At 50.3% G+C, this 16,784-nt stretch overlaps 1 protein-coding gene across 8 annotated transcripts in view; it reads left to right on the forward strand.

The window, feature by feature from the left end:
• MARCHF8 (membrane associated ring-CH-type finger 8) overlaps positions 1-16,361 on the forward strand; it is a 107,097-nt gene extending 90,736 nt beyond the window's left edge. For 7 of the 8 annotated variants that reach the window (XM_025284947.3, XM_044942449.2, XM_025284951.3 and 4 more), the window contains 4 exons: positions 7,271-7,353; positions 9,828-10,008; positions 11,961-12,108; positions 12,955-16,361. In XM_025284947.3, the coding sequence (XP_025140732.1) occupies positions 7,271-7,353; positions 9,828-10,008; positions 11,961-12,108; positions 12,955-13,259 (717 nt within the window). In that variant the 3' untranslated portion in view covers positions 13,260-16,361. Of the gene's footprint in view, positions 1-7,270; positions 7,354-7,574; positions 8,415-9,827; positions 10,009-11,960; positions 12,109-12,954 lie in introns of all 8 variants that reach the window. The other variant, XM_025284954.3, reaches the window with a different exon arrangement.
• Positions 16,362-16,784: the final 423 nt, after the last annotated feature.

The raw sequence follows: 16,784 nt of genomic DNA on the forward strand, positions 1-16,784 counted from the left end.
TGCCCTTGGGAGGTGGTGTGCTTAGCCAGGTGGCCCCAGAACACACACAGACTGAGGACTTTGGAGTCAAAAGCCACTGCTTTTGCTACCACCTCAGAATTTTCTCCAAGAATTTTTGGAAATAAAAATGTATTTCAGTTATATTTGAAAAGTTAAATATTTAAAAGAAGTCTGTAGTAGTAAAGGGTCCTTTTGAGTAGTAAATGACTCAGAAACCCAGCCCTTCTACCATGGTATTTCTGGTGAATTCAGTTCAGTTCAGTTGCTCCATCGTGTCCAACTCTTTGCGATTCCATGGACTACAGCATGCCACGCTTCCCTGTCCATCACCAACTCCTGGAGCTTACTCAAACTCATGTCCTTTGAGTCGGTGATGCCATGCATCCATCTCATCCTCTGTTGTCCCCTTTTCCTCCCGCATGTAATCTTTACCACTATCAGGGTCTTTTCAAATGAGTCAGTTCTTCGCATCAGGTGGCCAAAGTATTGGAGTTTCAGCTTCAGCATCAGTCCTTCCAATGAATATTCAGGACTGATTTCCTTTAGGATGGACTGGTTGGATCTTGCGGTCCAAGGGACTCTCAAGAGTTTTCTTCAGCACCACAGTTCAAGAGCATCAATTCTTTGGTGCTCAGTTTTCTTTATAGTCCAACGTTCACATCCATACATGACTCCTGGAAAAACCACAGCTTTGACTAGATGGAGCTTTGTTGGCAAAGTAATGTCTCTGCTTTTTAATATGTTGTCTAGGTTGGTCATAGCTTTTCTTCCAAGGAGCAAGCATCTTTTAATTTCATGGCTGCAGTCACCATTTGCAGTGATTTTGGAGCCCCCAAAAATGAAGTCCGTCACTGTTTCCACTGTTTCCATTGTTTCCCCATCTATTTGCCATGAAGTGATGGGACTGGATGCCATCGTCTTAGTTTTCTGAATGTTGAGTTTTAAGCCAACATTTTCACTCTCCTCTTTTGCTTTCATCAAGAGGCTCTTTAGTTGTTCTTCGCTTTCTGCCATAAGGGTGGTGCCATCTGCATATCTGAGGTTATTGATATTTCTCCCGGCAATCTTGATTCCAGCTTGTGCTTCTTCCAGCCCAGCGTTTCTCATGATGTACTCTGCATATAAATTAAATAAGCAGGGTGACAATATACAGCCTTGATGTACTCCTTTTCCTATTTAGAACCAGTCTGTTGTTCCATGTCCAGTTCTAACTGTTGCTTCTTGACCTGCATACAGATTTCTCAGGAGGCAGGCCAGGTGGTCTGGTATTCCCATCTCTTTAAGATCTTTCCAGTTTGTTGTGATGCACACAGTCAAAGGCTTTGGCATAGTCAATAAAGCAGAAATAGATGTTTTTCTGAAACTCTCTTGCTTTTTTTATGATCCAACGAATGTTGGCAATTTGATCTCTAATGACTTGGGGGTCTTTACATGGTTACAATTGGAGCTTCTGGGAATGTGAATCCATCTTTGCTCAGAAACTATTGCTTTCAATATAATTTATTGAAAACAAGTTATATTTGCAAGTTTCCTAACAGTAGCTTAAAGACCTGCTTTGTGAGATGGGCCGTGGCAGAGCCCCTTCAGCTGGTGCTCTCCCTCTAGCAGCGCTGTGACATAGGCCCCTCATTATGCTGGGGATATATTGTTATTCACGTAATTCCAACCCTCTCTAAAAGGCCACCAAAGAAAAGAATTCAGTGTTTGTGCTACTCACCAGACAATACTGAGAGTCATTTGTAATGGAAATCATTTTAGAATTCAGTACACTCTCCTCCATGAATTCTATATTGTACATATTCTATATTGACTTTTTTAATGGTCAGTTTTAATTAATTGCTATTGAGAAAGCTCATTCTTGGCACAGCCCTTGGTCAGGAGCCAACATGTATTTATCAGCAGCCGCAGAACTGGCCTGTCCTTTTACTGTAGATCATCTTGGAAGTTGAATACAACTGGGTGTTTATTTTTAGAAATCAAGAATCTCTCAGAATGAAGCATTTCTTTTCACGGAGAAACTTCTGCGCTGAGCAGAAAGTTCGCTGAAAGGCTTCCTCAGTTTGTACGTTGCAGTGTCTAAACACCAAGTGAGATGCTATTTGGTTTTATTATTTGAAGTCAGACCTGCTGAGTGGCAGTAAGGACCCGATCTCTATCTCCTGCTTTGAGGGCAGGAGGGCAGAAGCATTTAGTAACTTCCTGAGCAGAAAGTAAAGGTAAGGTGGTCTGGTAAGCAGAATTTCTGAAGTGCCACCCCCCACCCCGCCCCAAGATGTCACACTCTGATGCCCGAAGCTTGTCAGTGTGATGAGAAATATTGCTGACAAGATCATTGTCAAGGAATCATGTGAGCTCTTAAAGGCAGAGAGCTTTCCCTGCCTGGGGGCAGAGACTGGAAGCAAGAGTGGGCTTGAAGATGGGGAAGGATGGATGGGGAATGCAGGCAGCCCCTGGCTGACAGCCAGGAAGTAAATGGGTCCTCAGTCCTAAAGCTGCTGGGAACTGCCTTCTGCCAGCGGCCTGAATGGACGTGGGAGTGCGTTCTTCCCCAGAGCCTCCGCAGAGAAGGGAGGCCCTGAGCAGAGGGTCGCATCGCGCTGTGGGTCAGATGACATATTTGTGGTTTTGAGCCACTAAGTTTGTGGTAATTTGTTAACAGGATAATAACAATCTGATACAGGTGGCAAATGCCATCTTTGTAGAGGAAAAACCTCTCTCTTGGTAGCTGTCAGAACTCTTCACTTCCAAAATCTCTATGCTGACAATGTAGCGTGCTTTCTTAATTTAGCCATATTCTTCTACAGGAGGAAATACACATGGCTCTCACAACACTCGTTTTGCGCTCGGGTTTTGTTTTTGGTGGAAGCACAGGAGTGCGGCGGCCTGCGCTACTGCTACTGACGTTCGTGTCCAAGCCCACAAGTCACGGCTCGCCAGCCCTCTGCCCCCAGACAGCTTTGTACAAGCCTTTTCTTGCATATGTGTAAAGATGAATTCTTAAAAGAAGAGTTGCTGGGACACAGTGCACATGCATTTGTAATTCTGAGTGAAATTGCCAAATTGCCATCTTAGGTGGGAGGTTTACCAGGTTGCTTTCACACCAGCAATGTGTGAGAGTGATTGTTAGCTCATACTTTTGCCAACGTGGGTATTTGATTTTTTAAAAAACTCTTGTTAATGACGAAGGCATTTCTCATTTGAGCTTTAATTTTTATTTCTCGTTGTGAGAAAGGCTAAGCATCTTCTTATGTTGTAAGAGCTGTCTGTATTTCCTTTCCCATTTTTTTGATTAAGTCATTGCTTGATATGCTGTCATTTGAGATCCGTTGTAAACACATGCCCTCTGTATCTCCTTCTATAGTCCTTCCTCAAGTTCCTCCTGGCTTAAAAAGCAGACAGGCCCAACCAGACCATTTCCTGTGGCCCTACACCTGGTGATGAAAATCAGGTGGGCAGATTCACTTTTAGGAGAGCACAAAATGTATTAAAAATAGCTTTGCTGGTAAACGCAGAAGGGCCCAGTGGAGTTCTGCAATAGAGAAGGAGGAGGAAGTGGCCGAGAGGGAGGTTGGAAAGTAGTGTAGTAAAAGGAGCAAGGGAAGGAAGTGAAGCAGAAAGCCGGTGGGGAAGGTTAGGGTGAGGGAAGGCGCAGCTGGTGTCCCTCAGGAAGGAAGTCCTCTCCAGTGCCACGTTGCTGAGTTCCTTCCAGGGACCGAGGACGCTACGTGGCGAGTCTGTTTCGACAGGCCCCCCAGTGGTGCTTTGTCCTCTTAGAGGGAAGCAGAGGTGGAGGGGCATGCCACCTTCTACCAGGGACATGTGGAAAGTTTTCTGTTGGCTGTAAGTGCTTGGCAGCCTTGATAAAATCATTTGGAACAGTGAGTTGATAGAAAAGCCACCATTAAGTGACTTGAGAACAGCAAAACAAACTTGTCATTGCTGAGAAATAAGAGCAACCGGGATTCATGCCTAGACAGAATCCAGAGGTTTGTTTGGGCATAATTGATTACAACATCTGAAAAAAAGGGGATTTTTATGAACATTTTTTTGCAGTGAGATTGCTTTACATTCTTTTTCATGACTGGAATGTCTCTTGTTTGAGAACCAACCAAGAACTTCAGGAACAGAGGGCTTCAGTTTTCTCAATACATTTGAATGTTCTCGTTATGAACATTCACACCTCTTGTCAGTAACTGCAGAGTCGTGTGTGGTTTGATCCTCCCTCGAGGAGGGGAAAGTATGTTCCCCGTGTTGTGTGGGCACAGTCTCCTTCTCCCTTAAGCCAGCACTGCCCCACAACCTCCCACATGTTACCCCACTCGCTGTTGCTGTCCGGAGGGGCTAGGGAGCTCTTGGCTGAGCGTCTGAGAGGGGACTGCAGCTGCTTGACTTACCTAGACCCCCCTGGTTGGACCCTGGAACTGTGTTTGAAGCTGTCTTCCTCATTTCATTGTCGCCATTAAATCCTTGTGGGTAGGTCGATAGATTTTACTCAGCCTGGTACCAGCAACAAGTTGAGCCCTTGAAAGATGCTGTCGCTGTGCTCGGGGATCATTCTGCAGGAGGCCTGGTCCTGACCTTCACCACGTGCTCTTCTCTAGCTGGTAATGCAAGGAATGGGCTGTGATGGCCCTGTGAGTCTTGCTCATTTTCTTGCTCTTGAGAAGGATAAGGCATTTGTTGGTTTGTATGTATGTAAATTAATAGTTTCCCAAAGCCTCCTGATCTCATAAGAATGGAGAGTTTGCCTCTGCTAGTGGGAGGCTTGTTGAGGCTTGGATGTTGCCTGCTGAGAGCGTCTTGTGCTGTCCTTTGTGGGATCAGAGGATGGAGTGAGCGTGGGGCACAGATAGAGGCAGACGGAGCCGGGTGGCAGGGCCGCTGCGAGTGCAGACACGACTGTGGGAGTCCCCGTGGCACGCCTGAGACAGGAGGCCCACGGGAAGGGTGGCGGACGTCAGGGGCGTGGCAGTCTGGCCTCCTCAGTGCAGGCTTTCGCTCCGCCCTGAGGCTCTTCCCTCCTGCTGCTAAGCCGTGCCCCCTTCGGGGCCTGGGACGGTGTGCCTTGTTCCCCTGGATGCCCCTTTCTCGTGTGAATTACTCGAGGTTCAGAATAGCAGTAAGAGAGCATCTGTCTTGATTTCAGCTTCCCATCTGACCCCTGCCTCCTCTCAAGGACACTGACCCTGGGAGCATCGCGTTCTGCGGATAAGACCCAACTCTCCTTTCACAGGGTCTGCCTTCTCTGCAGAATCAGACCGTATGTGTGTTTCCTGAGGCTCCGGGCCTCAGCATGCAACAGGGAAGGTGATAACAAGACGTTGCCTTGTGTCTGGATGAGCACGCCCTTGGCCGATCCTCATGTGGCGAGGGCGCTTCCTTCTCTGCCTTAGTCCGAGCGACTCAGCTTGACCCAGCAACCTCGAGGAAGCAGATCTGAGGGCCCAGGGAGGTGTGTGAGGGCACAGGGCGTGAACCGACCTTCCTGTCCTCCCTTCCCCCCAGGTCTGCTTGGGGAGGCTCATTCTCTACACCGTGACCGGGTTTTGGCCCCGCCTACAGATCCTGAACAAAACTGGTCACCCTCACAGGTTAAAGAAGGGAACGAGAAGTTCCAGGAGGCTGTCCATCTCAGAGTAGGGTTGGGACTGAATATCAGAGACCCGGCCGATTGTAGGAGCTAGGGACGTTAGTGTGGCCCTCCTTGGCCCGCCTCCCTGTGATGTAACAGTAAATGCTCCCTGTTCCCATGTCGGGAGAATAGAGGAGCCCGTGACAGCTGTCTGGGAGGAGGGCACAGGAGAAAGTGGGGTGTGGGCAGTGCGTAGCTCATGCAACGGGAATGTAGTATCAAAGTGTTGAGAGCCCCCCCCCCCCTTGTTTTAGAAAGAATCATAACCAAGAAGTGAAAGATCATTTGGGGGAATGTCATATTTCTGGCTCCAAATAAACGTTAGATTCTTAAGAACTTTGACCAGAAATGCTTTTAGAAAATAAATGTGGATTCTTTGGTGACTCAGAAGATGTGATTGTTGAGTAATGCTACGTAATTTTGGCATATACACGTGGCATGATAACGTGTAACTTCACGGATCAAGTCAAACCCAAGGTTGACTTGGGTTTACAATGATGTTTCATCTCCATGTTGAGGAACAGGAGTCACTGTGCAATGAACACCTCAGGCAGAGTGCCGGTTCTCTCTGGTTCTGTCCAGGCTGATGCACATGCTAGGCAGGGGGGTTGGTGTTGCAAGTCAGGGGTTCCTTAGCTGCAGTGCTGGGATGAGAGCATGCCCTGGGGGCGACACTTCGCAAGAGTGGGGCTTTCCAGAATCAAGGGACAGGGCCTGGGGCGGGTGGGGAGGACATGCTGGCTTGGTGTCAGACTGGTAACAGACTCAGTGGTAACAGACTCAGTGCTGTCTCTGCGTGGCCCCTGAGGTTGCACGGAGCAGCTGCTCCCTCAGAATAGCTGTCCTGAGGAGGGAAGAGCGCACTTGCCGCTGCGGGGGCCGAGGAAGCTCAGGACTCAGTCTTGATGAGGCCTCGCAGGTGCCCCGTAGGGGCTTGAGTGGATGTTGGGGGACGCCCAGAACAGTCGTCCTGCAGCCACAGCTCAGCTGTACTCCCTGTTCGTATTACTCTCCTCTGCTTTTCTTTCCACCGTGGTATTTCCTCACCCTCCCGGATCTTTTCTCTAAGTTTGGCAGTTCAGGGAGTCTCCCCTTTGTGTAAGGAGCGCTGGCAGGGGTTTGGGGGTTCATGGACCCACTGCCAAGTGGTGAGGGCTGTTGTGTCCTGCCAACCTCCACAAGGATGGCCCCAGACACGGGGGTAGAGAGTACCGGCCGGGGAAGTAAGGCCGCAGGGCCCAAGGATGGCCGCAGACACGGGGGTAGAGAGTGCCGGCTGGGGAGTAAGGCCACAGGGAAGGCGCCTCGCGGTCCTTTTGTGTTTGCAGGTACCTGTGGGCTCGGTTTCTCGGCTTATGTACGAGCTAATTTCAGTTTAGGTGCTTAGAAGATGAATGCCCATTGAATCCATACAAGGTGGATGCTGCTGCTCCACGCTCTCAGGTATTCTTGTCTACAGTTTTACCTTCATCTGAGAAAAGAAGAATGCTGCTTGTTCTGTTCTTGCCTTGGCTCGTAGGGACCTGATACGAGCACGGCTCACTGGGCCGTGGGCAGCAGCAGGCCCAGTGCCATTCAGGAGGTGGTGTTCGTGGCCCCCTGGCTCTTCCTAACACTGACCAGAGCTATGTGTTGCAGGCTGCGGGCTCCTCGGTGGCGTCGGCTCCAGTGTCCTCCTTCCCTCGCGCTTCTGTCACGCCCTCCAGTCAGGACATCTGCAGGTAACACTCTGCACGCTACCGTGGCTCGTTGCATCCTGGGGACGCGCGTTAATGTCTGCAGATTCTTGAGTCTCCCTATGCCTCTGCTCAAACAGTCAGCCTGGTTTGATGTGCTCTGTGCTCACCAGGTTACCATGCGAGTCTCATTTCTTCACTCTGGCGTCTGCTGTCTTTAATACCGTTTTACTTTCTGTGCTTTTACCCCCGTTCTCTGCATCCAGCGCGGTGTTTTCTGAGTGTTGTCGCCACAGTCCCGTGCCGTCTGCTGTTGTCTTGAAAGCTCCTCCCTGCCAGAGTCCTCTGACCCGAGGGCTCACTGTGACAGCTGTCTGTCGAGACACAGTGCAGGCGTCAAAGAGGAATTCCTGTGGTTCAGAGTGGGTCCAGGCCTTGAAGCCTACTAAGAATACCAGAGCCAGAAGAACGCTCAAGTTCTCAAAATCCCTAAACGATGTGGGTGAGAACGCCCAGGATGCCTTGGAAAGTTTTGACTATGTGGAGAGAACCTGCTCTGAAGGGAAATTGGTACTCCCTCAGGACCCATGTCTCAGAACCAACAGGTTCCACCAGAGAGAAAGAAGAATACTGAATCGCAAAGCCCTGGGCAGTTCCAAACATTCTTGTGTTTCATCCCTTTCTGCCAATCGTTCAGCAGCCTCAGAGGCAGGAGCCAGCAAGGGGGGCACACATGTCCTGCTTCTGGACGAGAAGGCGGATGGCGAGGCCCTGTCCCGAAGCCGGAGGCTGCTGCGGTACCTGCTCTCACTCTCGCGCGGCTCGAGCAGCAGCAGTCTGCACCGTTTCCATGAGCTGGAGAGCCGCGCCAGCAGCCCACAGCCTGCCAAGTCCTCCAGCAGGCTGGCTGGGAGCGCCGGCTTCTGCTCCGATGAGATGGGTGATGACGACGTCTTTGAGGACAGCACGTCTGCAAAGCTGAGGAGCAGGCTGCTGCGGGCACCCCTCTGCTCCGCGGAGAAGGACAGTGACCTGGACTGTCCTTCCCCCACCTCTGAAAAGGGCCCCCGCCTCTCCCCTGTGTCCACAGCAGGGGATGCCTGCAGGTTGGTTTGCCGAGAACCAGCATCCTGGCCACCTCTGCTCCCCGTAGCTCCACGGCCTCATCTTGCTTTAATATGTGAAGTTTCCGGAGAATGTATAGGCAGTTGTACACAGTTACAGATTAATAGTTTTTCTCCAGAAGAATAGATTATTGATTCATTTGAAAATCCAATTTCTATGACATGGGTCCCCAAGATAGTCTCATAGATGGTAAAAGATGAAGAAGCTACACATATTAAAGGCCAAGCTGACTCTTCTCAACCAAAAAAAGTAGCGTTTGCATAAAGAAAGTGGAAGAAGGAATAGTACCTCCAGTCTTCCAGCTTGATGGTCTAGATGTTAAGTGTTGGCTTCCCCTCTGGGCCTCGTTTGGCCCCCTGCTCCACCTGCAGCACCACGTGCGGGGGAAGGGCTGTCCTCCAGCAGCTGCTTCCTTCCTTCTCTTTAACTTGGATGCAGCCACCTCTGCCCAGGTCCTCACCCACTTCCCAACTTTATCTTCCCGGGTGTAGCATCCTTGTCAGGCCACCAGAAGCTTTCAGAATTCCCTTTTGTTGCCACTCTTAGCCTTCTTCTCCATTCTAACCTTTCCACAGCGTCCCCTCCTCAGGATCAGCTATCATTTCTTTCAACAGCTGGGTCAGATGCCGCCCTCATAGACACAAACAGCTGAGAGCCTGGGCTGGGCCAGAGCCCAGCTCCTTTTAGGCCAGGTATCCCTACCTGCTCTCCAGCTACGGGAAAAGGCCCTTCTGTTTCTCAAAAGTCTGTTCAGTTTCTTGAGGTTAGTGCCTACATCCTGCTGCATGCACCCTTAGAAATAATGATTTAAATTTCTCACTCATTGCTGAGTGGTCCTGAAAAAGAAATGAAATGGAAGTATCTTATAATGGTTTTTCAGGTCCAGGAGAAGCTCTGTGGTTCCTCTGTTTACTTGCTGATAGAGGATGGGAATATGTAGTGTGGTGTGTGAAGGTGAGGTCAGTGATTATAGCTAACAAGCAATGTTCATCATTCCAAGTTCCTGGTATTTTTGAAAGGTAGAGTGCTGGTTTTGTTTTACACAGGAAGTTTACCTCTGATTATTTTAACGTCATAAGTTCTGGAAGATGCTTCCACATTGCCTATTAGTGAAATTCTAAAGTCTTACCGAAAATGACTGCTTTGTCATTTCTTATATCATTTTTTCCTCTCTGATGCCAAATGCCATCCAGACTTTCCCTGTTGGTGCGGTAAGCTAGAAAGTTGTAGTTTGCAGTAGCTGTTTTCTTTTGTGTTTGTATGTTTTGTGCTTATAGTCATTTTGTGATGTTTATTTCTGAACATTTTCCTTGGGCGGACTGACCTTCCCCTGAAGCGTCGTCTTCCCTGTTGTGTGGCCCTGCTTGTAAGGACCGACTTTGCTTCCGCCGCAGGATCTGTCACTGTGAAGGGGATGACGAGAGCCCTCTGATCACGCCCTGCCGCTGCACAGGGAGCCTCCACTTCGTGCATCAGACCTGCCTGCAGCAGTGGATCAAGAGCTCTGACACGCGCTGCTGCGAGCTGTGCAAGTACGAGTTCATCATGGAGACCAAGCTGAAGCCGTTGAGAAAAGTGCGTGCAGGCCGCCCTCGGCAGTGGCTCAGTCTCGCAGAGATGAGCCCCTGGAGTCAGCACTTGGGACTGGGTGGGCCACGGCTGACTTGGGTCCACTTCTTTTGGAAGTGGAGGCCAGTGTGTACATTCGTGTTACTGGTGCTGATTTCCAAGTCCTTCCTCACAGGAAAAGGCTCTTTCTGACCGTTCAGTCATGTTTTCTTTTTCCTTGAATCTAAGACTGCTTGCTCGTCTGTATCAGTCGTTTGGCCCTGGCCCACACACCGTTTTGTGAAGTCTTGGTCAGCATTAGACTTCACGTGTTTTAACTATCCAGGCCTTGCCTCTAGTTAGGACCACATTGCGGAGATTAGTGCCTCTCCTGTGCGAAGCACAGCCTAATGTAGTAAATGTATTTTTATACACTTGTGACAAATATTTGCTAGATAGGAGCTGGGGGCAGATGGGAGAGTAGGGACCATGGGCATTACATGAAGCACAACTCTCGTCAGGCCTCGTGTCCTTGCTTTTGCTGAGAGGAGCCTTGTCCGGCACTCCCCTCCTGTGTAAAGACTGGCTGCTATATGTGTCTTTGTCCCCAGCATATGGAGAGGTTTTGTTTGGAAGAATAAAAGGCTTGTTCTTATCTCAGAACTTTACTACATAAATTGCAGGGAGAATCACATAACCAGGTAGTAGCACTTAATGTGCCAATACAACGCTAACTTCCAGGGAAAGCGCGGGTCAGATATTCAGGAAGGAAGTGTTCGTTGTGGACTGAAGTGCTGGGGAAGCAGAGTGGGGCAGCACCATAGAATGTTTGGTGTTGAAGCAGTTCTTGAAAGATCACTCGGACTTAGAGGGAAAGTGAAGGAGTCTAGAGGGGTCGCATTGTCTCCAGAGGAAAGCATCTACCTAAAGGTGGGCGAGCATTTCAGAGGAGGACGAAGGCTGAAACTGAGTATATCTTAGAAACTCAGGGGAGTGTTTTAGGAGGGAAACCAAGTGAAGATACGCTATCACACCGCAGCAGAAAGCAGTCTAGATGTTAGAGAAGGCAGGCCCAAGCTACTTTAAAAACAATGCTCTTCCCCACAAAAGCTTTATCATTTATCAGGTACCTTACTCCATCCTGATCCCTCGATCGAGTCTTAGGGCACTGTGGCCAATACAGGTGGTCCCCAAGGCTCTGCTTTCAGCTTGTCCTGCATAGAACCATCTGGAAAGGCTGTGGCTGGGGCCAGCAGGGCATGTGCAGTGCTCACACTCGTTCTTTTCTCTACCTTTATGTGCTTTCTGCTGATTCGGAAACCAGTAAATGAAAATCTGGCTATTTGGAGTAAATCAATGAGCTCCTAGAGGAGATGGGACTGGGACAGACTGCTTGTACCAGGAACTCTTAGCATCGATTTCACGGTGTTGCTGCCAGAGTAGCAGAGGACCAAAGAGTGAGCGCCTGCCGCCATCACCTTCACTCCATAGTGCCTGCCCATCTGCTAGCGTGCTGTGGTGCCATCCGCCCCCTTCTTCCCCTCACTCACGCCAGTCAGCAGCTCACGGAAACAAAAGCGTGCCACCTGGGTCTTGGCCCAACATGCTGTTTTCATCTGGACCAAAACCATAAAATCTTTTTATCAAGCCAGTGAATGCCTGCTTGCAGGAATAAGCAGCCAGGGGGACCGGATTGCTGGTGGTGATTCATAGATCATTTCGATCCCGGCTTCTCTTCATTGCATAGAAAGTTGGCTGTCGACAGAATACCAGAGCCTGGTATCTGGTTGAAGCCACGTGGTTTAAAGGGAATGACTCAGTGTCTGGGGAAATTCATCTAGCTTGGGTGAGGGGTAGCGGGGAGGGAAGCCAGTCTCACCATCAACAAAGCTCTCACCCCGGCGTAGCCCCGAGGCCGGGAGCCTGCGCCCCTTAGCCCCTGGGAGCCTGCGCCTCACGGCTGTCTGCTGTCTTTCCAGTGGGAGAGGCTGCAGATGACATCCAGCGAGCGCAGGAAGATCATGTGCTCCGTGACCTTCCACGTCATCGCCATCACCTGTGTGGTCTGGTCCTTGTACGTGCTCATCGACCGCACTGCCGAGGAGATCAGGCAGGGGCAGGCAACAGGTACGTGGTCAGAACGAAAGGTGTGCCCAGCCAGGGTATCCTGAATGGCACAGTGGATCTTAGGATGAGGGTATTACTCCAGGTTGATTTCCAAGTCTGACCTTCAATGTCTGGGCTTCTGGAGGGAGGTATCCATTATGACGTGCCATACATCCTTTTTGGATGTTTCTTGTGCTGTGCTGGTACTTTGTATAACCCAGTCAGGGGATTTCCCTGGCAATCCAGTAGTTTAGACTTTGCCTTCCAGCGCAGGGGGCACAGGTTTGATCCCTGGTCAGGGAGCTAAGATCCCGCATGCCTTGCGGCCAGGAAGCAAAACATAAAGTAGAAACAGTATTGTAACAAATGCAATAAAAAGTCTTTAGAAGTGGTTCATACTAAAAAAAAATCTTTAAAACAAACAAACAAACAAACAAACAACCCAGTCAGGAGAGATGGAATCATGGAGAGAATTCCACGAATGCCCCTGGAAGCACAGGATGGAAGGGCCTGGACGAACTCGTCCATGCCTCCTCCACAAAACTGCATTTGATGAGTTAAGAATCTGCGGCTAGGACAGGTTCAGAAACTGTGTTTCATTTACTTCATATCTTAAATAAGATCTGAAAGTGAAAGTGAAGTTGCTCAGTCGTGTCTGACTGTTTGTGATCCCGTGGACTGCAGCCTACCAGGCTCCTCTGCCCATGGGATTTTCCAGGCAATAGTACTGGAGTGGATTGCCATTTCCTTCTCCAGGGTATCTTCCCAAACCAGGGATTGAACCCGGGTCTCCCACATTGTAGACAGACACTTTACCGTCTGAGCCACCAGGGTGCTGATAGGCTAATCGGGTTTTTTTCCTTCCAGGAATCCTAGAGTGGCCCTTTTGGACTAAGTTGGTGGTTGTGGCCATTGGTTTTACTGGTGGACTTCTGTTCATGTACGTTCAGTGCAAAGTGTACGTGCAGCTATGGAGGAGACTCAAGGCTTATAACAGAGTGATCTATGTCCAAAACTGTCCAGAAACAAGCAAAAGGAGTATTTTTGAAAAACCTGCACTACCAGAGCCCAACTTTGAAAATAAAGATGGACGTGGAGTCTGTCATTCCGATACAAACTCTTCTTGTTGCACAGAGCCTGAAGACACTGGAGCAGAGATCATTCACGTCTGATGGCACGGAGGCTGTAGCCCCTGGACAGCTGAGGACAGCTGAGGGAAGCTGTTTACTGCCATTGTACACATTTTCTTACGGCCTTTAATAGCATAGACTGGGCAGGTGACTATTTTTAATGGCTTCTCTTTTTTCTAAACCCTCCTTAGTGACTCTCCTGGAAAACCCTCATGTCAGCTGTGCCCGGCTGGGTTCTGCTTCTGCCAGCGAGTCTACAGGAAGGGAGGGTGGACGAGCCTGTGGCCCCATGATGGGGTGCTGGCTGGGTTCTGGCTCGTAGCCTTGAGCAGGATGAGAGAGCAAGATGCCAGAGCTGAGGGGGGAATGGGAGCAGGCGGCACCTGGCCCTGCCGCACCTCTTCTGGTCGGCAGGCCCCACCTCCCGCCCACTAGCTGAACTGTTGGGGGGGACCAGCCCTGCGGAGAGGCTTCTCCACCACTAAACAGGGCCTGGGGAGGCTGCCACTGCTTCAGTTCCCGAGCAGACGGGCCGTGGTGCTCTGTGCGTGGTGGTGAGTGATTCACTAAGCAAAGCAAAGCACTTTACAAAAAGAGAATCTTTATTTTGTGATACGTGTGTCACGCGGGATTGACATTTGAAAGGACGTCTCATTTAGACACCTTCCTTTCGTGACCCTGATTGTCTCCTTCACACTGTAATAGATCTGAAGCCCTTTTTGCCTTATATATGCTAAGAAATGTGATTCCACTCTGTGTCCATAAAAGGGACTCGTAAAGCAGAACAAACAGGTCGGAGGCATTTTTCGTAACATTTTGTGGGATGAATGGATGGTAAATGGCAGTTTGAGTGTAATCTTGTGGTTTTAAGCCTGTTTTATGACACGTCTTCCTGTCACAGGGCTGCCCTAAACGTTTCTTTTTTTGTCAGTCCTGAAGAAGAAGGGTTCATGAGATCTAAATGAAAGGAAGTTGAGGTATCAGAACAAAACGGAATATTTAAAAACTATTCCTTTACAGACAGAGCTCTCCGGTTTGTGCTGACTTCACACTGAAGAAGCAGGCATGTGTCGCCCAGCTGGGGCGCGTGCTGAAGGCGCTTTCAGGGGCCCGTGCTCCTGGCGCCTTCCGTGGGCCGCTGCCCGGGGCAGAGAGGCAGATGGGCTGCCTCTGGCTGAGGGCCAGGACTGAGCAGAGACTGCCACGGCCCACCGCGTCCCGCTCCCAGCCACAGCCCTACCCATTTGCCGCCTTAACTGGGCTGAACCCCTGGCCCTGCTCTCAGTTCATTCTGTTGTCAGGGATTATCTCCTGTACCATTTTTTCATAAAACCAAAATCACTACCATCAAATGGCCTTTGTACCTTTAAAAAGGTCTGCTTAAAATTCTGTTTTTAAAGACCAGTTTCATCATACCAGACAAAAGAGAGTCAACTCCAGAAAAACAGCCCAGGGAGTTCTGCAGTATGAGATGAGTGTGCCCAGGCACTTACTCTGTGGGCAGCTCTCTGGATGTCTTGGGTGGAGGCCCCGGGTCCTGCGCTCCATCCTCTGAGCCTCAGGTGTTTCATCCAACCTGTCAAGAGTAAGGAGCAAACAGAAGACGATTCCTCTGCATTTCAGCGTGGAATGGTTTGTTTTGAAAGCCTCAGGGGAGGGCTTTGCCCTGCCATGGCTCCTCTGGCCTGGCAGGTGCTGTCCAGCCATAGCCCACCCTGGAAATAGGTCCACTCGCCCTCTCCGTCTCCCAGGCCACATCCAGCGTGTGCCCGTGCTTACTGTGCCCCAAAGTGCAATTACCTACGCCCCTCCCAGCCTGGGGACGCCAAATAGCTACAGGCTGTCTGCTCAGGAGAGCCGCATCCCAGGTCTGCCTTGCCGGTGCCCTTTAGGAACTGCCCGGGCAAGGGCCCTTGTCCCTCTTGATGGCAGGTGAGTCTTCAGGGAATACTGGATTTCTGAGTGGGCACCATTCCCCCTCCCCCAGTGGAGCTCCCTGTGCTGTCCCTGAGAAGCACGGAGACTTCTGATAGAGAGGAGAGTGTGCTCAGGTGGGGATGGCCCCAGGACAGCCCAGCCAGTGTGGCTGGTGCCCCCCCCGTGGCAGAGGTGGCTTCATAACCAGCGCCCTTACGTTGCTCCGTGGCCCACCCAGGCGCTCACGGGAAGCGCGCTCACACCATCCCGTCACCTCCAGCCGAGCTCCTGAAGGCCTCTGCCTGTGGATGGTCTGCCCATGTCCTCCTTGTCTTTCCTGGGTTGGCACACACACAGCTTACCCATGGCCGTTTTCTGTCCTCGCAGGGTCTGTTGACCGCCTCTGACCCCCAACTAACCCCCGCCCCCGCCCGCAGGCCCGACCGTGAGGCGCGAGGCCGGTGAAGGCGCTCTGCTGCCACCTGGTGCGGGCTGCGGACCTGCCGGGCGTTGCTTTGAAGAGTTAATTATTCCCCATTTCCTCACCGTTTCGCACCTGACTGAACAAATCATAGAAACGTGGGGTAAGCTTGCAGGTCTCAGGGCCCGGAGGGCTGGAATCTGAAGGCCAGGCGAGGGGGAGAGGGAAGCAGCCTGTGGTGTCGCCAGCCAACCATCTCTGACTCGGCCTCTGCTTCCCCTCAAACTGTAGTTCCACTGAAGCACTTTTGTGGCTGAGTTTAAAATTTTACTGAAAATTATAAAAGATCGCTTCATCCTCCAGACCTGTACGGTCTCTTGCCTTTTTTTTTTTTTTTGCTTCGGTCCACTCTTTTCAATCTTATGGGTCCAGTTTCAAAACCTGCAGCTGTGCCCTAACCTGGCTACAGACATACAGGCCCCGGGCAGCTGGGCGGGTCCGAAAGCCTCGTGTAGAGCTGCCCCCCTGACCGGTGGTCGGCCCTGGAGCCGGAGGAGGCTAGGGCACACAGGATAAATGTCCACGATGGCGTGGATTTCGCCTGACGCAAACACACTTCTGAGATACTTTCTCTCTTGCATCTGATCTGAAGTTTGCAGCTTCTGTCTCTAGCCCAAGGAAAGACTGAAACATAGGGAAACAAAAGCGTCTGTCTTTGTTTTGAAAGTAATGAAATTGTGCAACTCATCACCTATTCAGATGCAATGTTTATAGGATGTTGATTGTTAATAAAGACCAAATTTACACTGGCGTGTGTGGTGTAGTTTCTAACAGGCACTTCACACTTGAAGTTTTCCTCAACTTAGAAACTTTCTAGTTATCTAAATGTCTAGTTTTGTATCATTTTGTGTATGTTCACTGTTTCTCAGTATTACTGCTTGAATAATTCTCTGTATGGGTGGGGGGGGGGTGTTTGTACTATACACGGAGTGTCTAATTGCAGCAATAAAGCATTTCTTTAAAAAGGAGCTTTGCCACGCAAGTGTTTTCCTGCCAGGAAGCTGGGAATATTGGCAGGCACTCCAGTGGTCTGATGCCCTTTCCGGGTTCCTCTGGCTTCTGTATCAGAGAAGGTCATGCAGCTCGGTCTGTCCCTGTAAGGGAGGCTGGATCCCCCAGATGCTGGCAGTCAGTGGAGAGGAGTAGGTTCTGGAGAGTGTGTGATCATG

Source organism: Bubalus bubalis, chromosome 4 (genome assembly GCF_019923935.1).
Source record: "Bubalus bubalis isolate 160015118507 breed Murrah chromosome 4, NDDB_SH_1, whole genome shotgun sequence".
NCBI lineage: Eukaryota > Metazoa > Chordata > Mammalia > Artiodactyla > Bovidae > Bubalus > Bubalus bubalis.